Raw genomic sequence first — 12,400 nt, 5'->3', positions numbered from 1 at the left:
AAAACGATTTTCTGGTACTTTGATAAACTCAAGGCAGACTCCACCAGGCCAAACCATAAATCAAATATTCTATTGCGAAGGCTCTTGTCGCAGTCGCAGCAACTTGCTACTGCGCATTGAGTCTGATGCATGCATCTGAATTGAAGAACATCAAACAACTGTAACGAATATGCTGTTGGGAGCTCCAGACAAAGACTACAAGCTGCATTACTTTGAAAAATCGCTGACGTCGGTGTTTTAGTCCGGAAGAAATTTATTTTAAGGGAATCATGTGGTAACCAGCTAATTTTATAATAATTAAGTCTCAGTCTCTTTACTTACTTGTCAGAACTAGTTTTTCAACATGATCGAGCACTACTTTCTTAACTGAAATATGGTTAATTAATTGTTAGTCCAGATTTGTTTGATCCTGATCAGTTTCATCTACAATAATGAGGATTCGTAGGGTATACCTGGCAGATCCTGGTTCTAGCTATATCTAGTCTAAAATTGAAGTTACCTTTCTGCATGGTATACTATGGTATATAGCATAGTATTTACTTATACATTCCTTCGGTAAAGAATAATGATAACTTATAAAATAAAAACATTTTAGGAGTATAACTTTTATTTTTATTATCAAAATGAAATAATTAAAATATCAGAAAAACAAATCAATCATAAATCTTTATCCCAATCGGAAAAATCCTCAGGTGGTACATCGTTGTCATCGGGGAACTTTTCAAAATATCTGGTATCTACGTTATCATTCAATTCCGGTCTATAGGGTGGCTCCAATTCCTGATTGATCAATTTATTCCAGTCTATGCCACCGAACCATACATGCTTTTTAATAGCCTGAATACCATATTTCTGACAACCAAGTCTGTCAGCGGGGGACTGCGTACATAATTTTTTTATAATAGATTTAGAAGTGCCCGAAACAAATTCGGGAAACGTTACATATTCAATACCTTTAAGAATCGATTTATAAGTATTCAAGTGCCCCGGGTCGCCAGTTTTAAATGGGGTTCTTCCGACTAGAAGTTCGTAAATGAAAACTCCAAAAGCCCAGTAATCAACTGCTCTGTTGTAACCTTTACTTAAAATTATTTCAGGCGCCACGTATTCCGCTGTGCCAACAAACGTGAAAGTCTTCTCTTTAGAGTCTGTTCTTTTGGCAAAACCGAAATCAGCCAATTTAATGTATCCGTTATGATGAATAATTATATTTTCTGGTTTCAAATCTCTATAAATTATTCCAAGTGCGTGTAGGTAGCTAAGTCCCTCCAAAACACAAGCTAAATCAAAAAATAGTCCATTGAAATATAATTACAATAACAAAATAATTTAAAACCCTGAAGTTAGTGAGCTAGTTCATGTGGGCTCGAGCTTCGGTTTATCACTCTCTCGTCGAATCTTTTAAATGCACAAAACACCAATCAGAAACGAGTGAAGGGAGATAGATAATGGTAAACTGATTTTCTTTGCCTCTCTTCCATTAGAACAATTTTACTTATATGCTGCTCTCTCTATCATGTATTTTCAAATAATCATTCACAAAATTAGAGCTCTTAAACATTCATCATGCTCAACTGACGTACTCGATTTATCATTGTTCAACGAATGGTTAAGTATTAACCAAACTTCCCCACACACAAGAATAATCAACATACAAACAGCAAAAATAAAACAAACTAAGAAAATTACTTGAGCGAAGTACACAACTATATTGACTTATTCAAAACAGTACAACTAACAAAAATAACTAATTGACACACTCTTATGATTTCTATGAAAAAATCTTTTTTTTTTTAATAATAAAAATGTCAATCGAAAAATTTAAATGACATCACCTCGATGACAATCACCTTACGAGGATGGTCCTAGAAGTACTACCTGGCCTGACCTAGAGATGGCGATAGTTGCTTGAAAAATACCTCAGTCTATGGATATAGCATTTTCTTCAAGTTTGAAGAGCCCATATTGTTTAATATTTGTTTGGCAACCATCAATAGTGAACGTTTTCAGTGAATTTGTAAACATGGAAAAAATTAATCATCGTTATGTGATACAAGACTTTGATTTAAAAGGCGTTAGCCCAACCAATATAAAAATTGAACTAGATTCTATTCTGGGCGAGACTACTCTTTCGTTATCAATAGTAAAATATTGGTTAGCAGAGTTTAAACGAGGCTGTACGACCTGCAAAGACCAGCATCGCAGTGGTCGACCAAATCAGGTGACGACTCTAGAAATGTAAAAAAAATTCACAAAGCGGTACTGGATGATTGTCTACTGAAAGTGAGCAAGCTAGCAGACATAGTATTTCAAAAAGTGTGGTAATCGCATATTAACTGGAGATTTGGAGAAGATGGGGGCCGCGTTTGCTCACAATGGAACAAATATAGCATCGTGAAGATATTTCCATCTAGTGTTTGGAAATGTTTCATAGAAATAAAGCCGAATTTTTGCATCGTTTCATAGCCAAAGGACATTACAAACAATGGACTGAAATGTGAGGACCAGCTCCAAAGAAGGCAAATTCCATCTGCAGACAAGGTCATGGCGTCGGTTTTTTGGGATGCGCGAGGGATAATTTTCATTGATCAATCAATCAAAAATGTCAGCATATGGATAAGAATTCTTGCAATGGCCAAAATTAATGAATTAAAGTTTGATTTGCTACCTCATGAACCCTATAATCCAGATTCAGCCACCTCGGATTATTTTCTGGCTCGGTAGTCAAAGATTTTGCAATAATAAAGAGGTGATGTCGGCATTTAATGGCTATTTTGAGGAGTTTGATGATTCTTATTATAAAAAGGGTAACAAACTTATTGAACATCGCTTTGAAAAGCGTTTCGAACTAATAGGAGATTACGTTGAAAAATAAATATATTTTTTTCCAAAATTTTTGTGTTTTTTTTTTGTTGAGCCAGATATTTCTGAGACCATCCTCGTACTCTCTTAACATTTCTCTCCCTTTCTTTTAACATCCCGTCGGTTTCTAGTAAGTGTAATCAAACTAATTTATTTTTTTCTTTTGATTGGATGAAAAATATTCATACCTGCGTAAAATTTTGCTTTCAATTCTTCAAATCTTTTCCCCGTTTGTGAATGGAGTAAACTCCATAAATCACCTCCGAGTCCAACTTCCAACAGAAAATATATGTACCTGCTTGTTTTGAAACTTCTATACATTCTTGTTATAAAAGGAGAATTGCACATAGAATGTAATTTTTTTTCATTGTACACTTGAGTTTGGTGTGTTTTCTTCTTGATCTCAACTTTTTTTATATATTTCAAAGCAAACACCATATTTTTATGTCGGTTGTGTTGAATTAATTGAACTCTTCCGTAAGCTCCCAGTCCTAAAGTCTGTAATATTTTGAAGTCATCTAAATTTAGATTAGGATATTCAGAGATCATCTTTTCAACAGCCGTTATAGGTTCACTTTTTAATCTTACGAATTCATCTACTTCGCCAAAGTGTTCTATAAATTCTTTTCTAGTTAACGATAAACACTCTACACCAGGCGCTCCGGCTTTAACTGTAGCAGGTACAAATTCATCTTTTAGAAGAGATACTTCTCCAAAATATCTTCCTTTACTAAGTTCAGCTACCTAAAACAGGTATAAACACACATTTTCTAGCATATACAAAATATTTAATTACAAAAATTATATCAAAATAGTATATTAGGAATCAAAAACAGATTGATAACAATGTTGTTTTACTTACCTTTTCATTGTCCTTTTCAACAGTAACTGTCCCCGCTCTTATAATATAAAATTTGTCGCCTACTTCACACTGTTTAACTATGGCTGTTCCACTTTTATAAAATTCAGGTTTAAAGAGATTCGCCACTTGGTACAACTTCTCTATTGGTGCTTTGCTCAGCTCAGGTACGTTTTGTAGGAACGACGCAATTTCTTCTTGTTCCTCTAAAGCTGATTTGATGATGAGTCTTTTAAATGTATGACAGTCCAATACCCACATGGAGCCATTTTCAATTGCTTTAACGGTGGCGTGTCTTTTTGCTGAATACAATATGGCTAATTCACCAAATACTCTGACATCGTCAAATACTCCAACGGTTTCGTCTTCGATGATAATTTCGTATGTTCCTATGAAAATTATCTGTACTCAATAAAGCTGAAAGATTGATTGTTAAGTCTGTGTTTTCTATCAATTTGGAAAGGACGAGCGTCCATTTGGAGATAACCTGTATTTAAGTTTACATAAGGAAGGACAAAGATCCGAAGAGGTATGTATTAGAATAACACTGGAAGACAAAAATATGGTTATTTTGGCCTTAAATGATAAGGATATAAATATAAAGCTGAAACGACGTATTTGACACTTTCATTTCCTTAAACATGCAAGCAAAGGATTGATCTTTACCAAATATGGCGGCGTTGCAAGTTTTTTGCGGTTTTTCTGCAGCCTGAGGGCCGACGATATGAAACAATACAGCCGCAGTTGTAACCACCCCTTCCCGCCCATACATAGTCACGTACAACCAGTTTTCCAAAAGTTATCTGACTCTCTACCAAATATGGACAAAAATATGGATGATGAAGGAGGGGAAGAAGAATCAACAAAATGGAAAGAAATTACAGAAGAGGAGCGAGTGAAAATAGTATATCTAGCCTTAAGTAATTTCAGGAAACAATATTTGCCGTATATTGGATAAATTGAGATGTAAGGGAAAAGAAGGAACAAGACGATTGTTAAAAAAATGGTTACGTCGACGATAACAGTATTTTAATGACACGCGTTTCGATAACAAAGTTATCAAAGACAGATGGTGTAGTTTACCTTTATTCTTTGGTGTAGTGGTAGTAGTAAATTGTGTGTTCAGTTTAAATATCACCAACAATTCTACGAATTTCAACTTAGTACTCAAAATATTCGATAAACATTCCTTCCATCACAGATTATTTAAAATTTGTAAATATTTATTGTGTGCATTCGTTTTGTCAAAATCTTATTCTCATACTGGATTTTTTACACTCTTCATTAAACTTATTTACTCAATGTTGTTAGAAACAAGTTGTCGCATGATTTGTGTGTAGTTTTATACAAGGTAACTAGTTAACTTACCTGTGCAGGAAATATACAAATGAGTTCCAAAACCGCCTTCTTGGATAATTATTTCTCCTGCTTCAACTGTTTGATTATACATACAGTCGATGAATTTTTGAGCCCGCTTCTCCGTGAGTATATTCGATAAAAAATCATTTTGCTCTATAGCGCTTCGAATTTGATCTTCATCACTAGAATTTGAAGTAAAATTCGAGACTCAATCAATTGATTTTGATAATATGGAAAAAGATAAATGTTAACATAAAGGCCTCTTGGCATGATGCAAGACAACGTGTAAGAAATTGCAATGACAAATACAGCACGACATTACGCCATTGCATCTTGGTTGCCACTAATCAAAATTCTATAAAAAAAAGTAAACAATTCCCTAATCTCAAATTTTATCTCATATTTTGTGGGCGGATTAAAAATGAAAATAGCTTAGCTATAGAATAAGACGGGAAAACATACAAAATTTTATTTGAAAATGGATGGAGAAACATTTGAAAATCTCCTGAGGAAAATAAAACATAAGATAATTATGAAGACGAGAGACGTAATATCAGCACATCAGAAATTCATTTCTTCCTAAAATTGCAGCTTGTATGTAATAAAAGTGGCACCAAACCTATAATATTGCAAGTGAGAGATCTTGAATTAATCAATCACCTGAATTTGCATTGCATGTTGTTTTGCATCATGTCAAACGGCCTTCAATGCATTTTATTGCGTGCAAATTGCAATTCTAGGTAGAAATGATTTTCTGATCTGCTGATATTGCGGCTCTCGCCAAGGATTTCTAGCTATCTTATGATTTATTCTCCTTAGAAGTTTTTTCAAATATTTCTTAATCCATTTGCAACTAATTTTTGTATGTTTTCTCGTCTAAATGTTGTTCTATCCATGTAGGGCATTAACTACTATTGCTTGGGTGCCAGTTAGACTCTAAAAGCAAAGTAACAGCAGATATAATTTTGCCAGTGCATTGACCACTTTTTTCTTGTTTAGTTTCCCTGTTATTTGCATTTTCAAACCGCCTACAAACTATCGAATAAAATGTGAGGTTAGAAAATTGTTTCCCTAACTTATAGGATTTTGATTAGAGGCAACCATGATACCAACCAATTCTTGGACGTTCTGTTACATCATGTCAAGCGACCTTAATAAATTTGATTTGAAAGAAACTTAGCAAGACCTTCTGAAAAAAAAGAAATGGGGTTCCATCATTTTTCTGTACATAGTCGAGCTTCCGAAGAAGTCTGATTCTCTGTAAGAGAATTTGAGCGTTTTGAACGAATATTCCCATTGTTTGCTTTCTTCTCTGACTTATTATAAATTTTCTAAATAGAATGCATACGTACTGCGTCAACGAGGTTTTATCAAAGTAGTCTTCAAATAATACGTGATCATTCTATTACTTTGTGTTATTTGTACATTTTTCAATCTCTGAATACCAAAATATAAATACCCGTCAATGAAGTTGAAAGTGATAATAGAATATTTGATCAAAGTAAATGTTAATAAAATATGTAATGTGCTAGGCACTACGTGTATAAAATTTCAACTCAATGAAACCAAGTTGAAGAATTATTCTTCACTTCTTTTCTACAAATAAACTTATCCATTCTGCCTGTTCGAAATTGGACTGTTATATAATTCTTACATGATGTGTATTATACTGTTTCATAATTTATTTGTTTGATACCACCAACATGTTCTTCATGAAGAGAACATTCATAATATAAGCAACACTTTTATTTTGTTTATCTTTGCCTTCTGAATTCAGACCCATCTATGTATTTTTTTCGTGACATCAAGTCCACAACGCCAAATTTCTCATTGTCCCCTTCCGTTTTTACTAATTTATACCAGTAATGAGGTACTTCAAAACTTTCTTTTCTCTCTCCATGTTACCATGATCAACATCAGGGAGTCTTCCACAAGAATAGAACGGTTTACTAAACAAATCTGTCACAATCTCTTCTGGACACAAAAAATCAAATTAAAGCAAAATATTGACAAAAATTAACCATCGTCACCAAGATAAAAGCTTTTATAAGATACACGCTTGCTGTAACTTATTACGTTACAAATTTGGATTGTGAGGGGTTGATGAGAGTAGATCGCGCTATTCCTTATGGAAGAGTCCATGCATGGACATCACATATCATGTAACTTTGCCTACTGACCAAAAATGCTCCCCTCCTCCTCATACAACTTAGCCACGGACATCGCCAGATGATGTTTCATGAATCACCATAACTGGCGCTTAAAAATTGAAATTGAATAGATTTATGGTGCAAGAATATATTGTTGAAAATCGAAAATGTAGCATCATTTTACGCTAATTCTTCTATTTTCTTTAAGTAATTGTCTATAACGTTCTTCTGATGTTTCTCCAACTCTTGCCTGGAAACAAATTGGATATATTCAATTTAGAAGTAGAGTGAGAAGCTGTGAAATTACTGTTGTTATCATAATTGTTATTTGTTTTTTCTTTCTTTAATATATCCGGTATTTTCTGACCCCTACTCAAGATGATCTAGATGAGGAATCTAACAATCAAGATTTAACAACATATCGTCAAAAAGTCTTTAAAGCAACGACGGGAAGTGATCAACCGAGTTGGAGAGCTTGACGATTCATTTGAGTAATAATGACAACCTGGCAAATTCAGAAAACTCAGTTCCTTTCTTGACTCACTCAATCAGAACTTTTCACAGTTTGGAACTGTTTCACTTGACTTTTCTATAATCGAGCAAATGATTTCTTAATATGGGCGACATTCTTGCAAGATGTACATCAAAGGTAAGCTTGTCTGTTTTGGATTCAGGATTTGGTGCATTTGTTCTTCGAGTGGATACCTTTACCAGCTCATTCCTTACGCTGGAGCTGCAAAAAAGAAAACTGATCTTTGACTTGGAGGTAGTGTAGTTCTTTCTTTTATCTTTTATCAAATGTGACAAAGATTCAGAATCATGATATATTATTTGATAACATTTTTGCTTCTAACAAACTGTTGTTTCTTCTGAAAGTCCAAGGATTCTTCGCCACAGAGGATTCGTGAAAACAAGTAACTGTTCGTTGATACCAAGTGAATTACTGCCAAACCAGAGGGGCTCCTAAGGCTCACAGTTTGAGGAATCCACTTACATTTCTTTGGTGAAATGGACCGATCATTTCATTGTGACAGTTCTGTAAAAAAAGTTTTTTTCTTTTCTTGTCCCCAAAATCGGTTAATCCCCTTAGGGCCAATTAAAATTATTTTTTTTTTACAATTATATGACTGTCTATGTAGTACGATTCGAAAATATCAATGCAGTCTAAACACGTTGAATTTCTCAGTTTTTAGCATAATTGTCACGTCACACCGTAATAAAAATCAATCAAGATATCGTTTGAAATTGTTTTCTACGATAAATGAACATTAAAAATGATATCATTTTATTGTTTAGATTATCTCCATTTTTTACTTAGTTTTTCACAACAATTCAGGAGTATTTAATCGACTTAGATAATAATCTGTACCAAACAATTGTAATTTAGGGGGACGAGATTCAATAATTTTCGTTTTCGCTTTCGAATCCTTGTGTATTCATCGTTACATTTTTAAACTCATAGAATTCAAAATTCAATATTTAAAATTCTATGAGTTTAAAAATTTATACAAGCAATAATACTATCAAAAAATCAACGAAAATCTTAATTAATTATTTCCCACACGATGAATACACAAGTATTCGAATGCTCGGAAAATATATTAAAGTTAGTCCACTTTGGTGTTTCCTTGCCACGTTCCCAATAAGAAACCGCTCATAATATAGCTGACAAAGACTTTACAATTCATACAATTTATACTCAATCGTTGAAAAAATCTAGTAAATATATATATATATATATATATATATATATATATATATATATATATATATATATATATATTATATATATATATATATATATATATATATATATATATATATATATAATATCAAAATAAAGATTTCTACTATTCACCTCTGAGATAATTTCGAAATTAAATAAGTATTTCGAAAATGTATTATGCCGTTCCTCAAAGGAGAAAACTACTTTCCTGGCTAATGCCTCGACAAATATTGAATTACAACTTCTTAACTTCGAGTGCTATTTCAGTTGCTTACTGACTCTCGATGCGGATTAAACCAACAGCACTGTGTCGAGCATTTGTTTGATTATTTCAAGAGGAGCCAAATGTAACAAAAGTTGTCACGTACGAAGCACTTCGAAGCAAATGGTCGCCCGTTTTTTAGGAATAACTTCCATTAGAGCAACGTAGAACAGTAAATTATGAATGGTACAACAGTATTTTTTGCCAGAAGAGTCGAAAAAGTTAAGGAAACCAATCGCAAGACGACGAATCATTCTGCACCACGACAATGCGAGCTCTCACACATCGGTTCAAACAAAAATGTTTTTGAACAAACAAAACATCAAAGTGATCGGTCATCCGTCGCACAGTCTTAGTTTGGCACCCAATGATTTCTTCTTATCCCGCTAATCAAGGTTTTTCTACACCTGAAGAGGCAGAATAGGAACGGAAAAAATTATGCTACGACAATTCAAACGCATGTAAGGGTGTATTGATCTTAATGCCGTTAGAAGATTAATTTGCTTCTCTTTAGCTGAAAATCAATTTTGAAACCGAATTTATTTACTTTCCGCTAAGTGGAGAAGGTTTTCAAACTTGCTTGTTTTGGACTCAGGTTGTGAAAAATCCAAAGAAAAATGTTCCTTCTTTGGTTAATAGCGGTTTTGAACGGAATATATATATATATACATATGGAATAGCTTTCATCATTTTATTATTAACAAATTCTAAAGTGCTACACATAAAAATGTAACATAATATGAAGTACTTGTTATTTTAGATAAATTTTTAATCATAAAACGACCTGAAATCAGTATTAAATCCTGGATTGAATATATTATGTTAAAACTGTTAACTGATTTCGTCTATTTAAATGTAGGATATTTTCACTTTAAAATTTGTTTTAATCCTATTAATAATACATAATATCTATATTCAGGTACTTACCCTTTAGATTTGGGATATGTTTTAACAACAACATTTTCTATTTCATAAGGAGGTACTTCAATAGACTTTGATATAATTCCAGATCTTCTTTTGTTGTCGGAATCCTCTTCAAATCTATCTTCATCCAATACACTAGGACCTCTTCTAACTCTACAGAACAACATATTGTTTCCTCACAAAATATCACCATTTACGCAGTATTTCTAATACAATATATTTATTTTCTAGAATGTACTCAGTATCTACTCTTCAATATAACTGAGTTGTTTTATATTAAAATTAATTGATAAAATTTAACTGTATCTATTATGTTTATCAGATAAGTATAGATATTTTGATTGAGAGGAAACGTTGTATTATCGTTATTTATGGTATAATTCTAACTAACAGATATACGGGGTTAGCCAAACTAAACACACCAATATTTGCCCATTTACGACAGTAACATTTGTCGAGATTTATTGCAATAAGTCAGAAGGAATCAAAAGCAAGTGTACTGACCAGTAAAGAAGAAAATGAAGAATTCAGAATTGATAAGAAAAACATATTAAAAAGTATATTAAAGAAATTGACGACGGATGAAAATGAATGAAACAAAAATTGTAAGCTATGACAATCAATTGAAAAAGGTTACGAAAAAATAGAAGATTATGAATTTGACGTAAAGAAGTACAAAACAAAAACAATATTTTGGAGAAACGGTTAACAATATTGGGGAAAAAAACTGCGCTATCTTTGCAAAACAATGATAAGACCAATACTAACGTATCGATATTAATATTGATAAAAATGAGTGCAAACCACGTTTGAATTATGAAATAAAAGAGGAACTTCAAGATGCTAGGGCATCTACAGAGAGAAGTAGCTTTGTCAATCCTACAATTGTATCAAGAAGATAGAAGAAGAAGAAGGGGAAGGTCGAGATCAAACTGTTTAAATTTTAGTAAATCCATCCAGTTCAAGTAGAAATGTTGCTAGCGAATGGGAAGTAAGGACCTTGTCCTACTAGCGAGCGAGCGAGCGTCTTCCAAGTGGAGCGGGCGCTCAACCATCACGCCGCGCACGCGTATCAACGTATAACAGCGTGAACGCCATTTTGTACTGTCAGCTCACTTCAGTCCGTAACGAGACACGAATGTGACGGGACGTAGGTGCTCACTCGTATCGTCATCGCATCATTGGGAGATTCGGGTATTGAGTTATTTATAAGTGAAATTCAAAATCGTTGCGTAATGTGAGACCAAAAAAAAAGACAGAGAATTTAGTAATCGTAATTAAAAAAAGGCATGGAAAGAGGATAACATGATTATGAGGTTAATGCAAATGATGGGTGAATAGAGAGAGAAAAAGTGGTGAAAGTGAAACCGAATACAACTTTATGTTATCTCTGGTTGAAATTTAAAATCAATTCATCCCGTCTATAAAATGGATGCCAAATTGGAGATCATGGAAGTTTTGAAAAAATACGTAAGCATATGTCTACTATGCTCCAAACTATCCAGGATATTATACAAGTCCAGAGCCACATGGGAATAATTCAGTCAATTCAGTCAGTCAATTAATTCTTCATTAAATGTTTATGACGAGAACAGTAACGCTGAAGGTACAATTTATAATGATTTTTTTTCTGAATAGTAATTTCCTAAATCCTGGTACTTACCACCTTCTATCCATTCTGTTACTGAGTATATTGTGCCCTACAAACACGCAATGAAAACGTTGCATTTTTGCCACGCGTACGCGACGTTCTAGCATTTTAAGGAAACTCTCGCGTCATATGTCGCAAATCAAGTTATAGATTTTTTTGATATTGGAAAGTACCCTTCTTTATATGTGTTATTGAACAAAATCTAAAGAAATTTGAGTTCAAAGTTCGCTTCTTTAACATGATATCTTATGAAAGCCATAGTTAAATCCCTTAATTACAGATTAAATCAGAATTGGCGCGATATTTGAGTATATAGTTTGAGAAAATAATCTTTCCAAAGGTGTCACTGGTTATAGCGGTTAAAAATGGTTATAATTCAATGCATATCCAGTAACTGAGCGGAAATTAGGAAAACGGCCAAATTATTTCTGTCATTCAAAGAAAGCGCGCGAAATTTAACTACATTTTTTACAGTTTCTTTATGATTTTGGCTCATTTTTACTCTCACAAACTAAATATATTTCACTGTAACAAACAACTATAATAACCGATGCCGTTATTCATTTACATACACAAAAGATCTCTGTATATACCATATAAGTGAGAA

At 33.2% G+C, this 12,400-nt stretch overlaps 1 protein-coding gene across 1 annotated transcript; it reads right to left on the bottom strand.

The window, feature by feature from the left end:
- Positions 1 to 589: 589 nt before the first annotated feature.
- On the bottom strand, positions 590 to 10,433 carry LOC130441571 (cGMP-dependent protein kinase, isozyme 1-like). The gene is made up of 5 exons (XM_056775304.1): positions 10,146 to 10,433; positions 5,090 to 5,262; positions 3,725 to 4,110; positions 3,051 to 3,606; positions 590 to 1,280 (listed from the first exon to the last, which is right to left on the bottom strand). The coding sequence occupies exons 1-5, from the start codon at positions 10,307 to 10,309 to the stop codon at positions 658 to 660; spliced, it is 1,902 nt and encodes a 633-aa protein (XP_056631282.1). The 5' UTR covers positions 10,310 to 10,433; the 3' UTR covers positions 590 to 657.
- Between the last annotated feature and the right edge of the window lie 1,967 nt (positions 10,434 to 12,400).

The sequence above is a fragment of the Diorhabda sublineata genome, chromosome 3, assembly GCF_026230105.1.
Source record: "Diorhabda sublineata isolate icDioSubl1.1 chromosome 3, icDioSubl1.1, whole genome shotgun sequence".
Classification (NCBI taxonomy): Eukaryota; Metazoa; Arthropoda; class Insecta; order Coleoptera; family Chrysomelidae; genus Diorhabda; species Diorhabda sublineata.
The sequence above is the reverse complement of the archived record's forward strand: the minus strand, read 5'-3'. Positions and strand labels throughout refer to the sequence as shown.

Coding starts and splice junctions, on each gene's coding strand:
- LOC130441571 (XM_056775304.1), bottom strand. CDS start 10,309: ATGTTGTTCTGTAGAGTTAGAAGAGGTCCTAGTGTATTGGATGAAGAT. Junction 5,263..10,145: donor ACATATCCCAAATCTAAAGG/GTAAGTACCTGA, acceptor TTCAAATTCTAG/TGATGAAGATCAAATTCGAA. Junction 1,281..3,050: donor GAAAGCAAAATTTTACGCAG/GTATGAATATTT, acceptor TTTTTGATTTAG/CTTGTGTTTTGGAGGGACTT.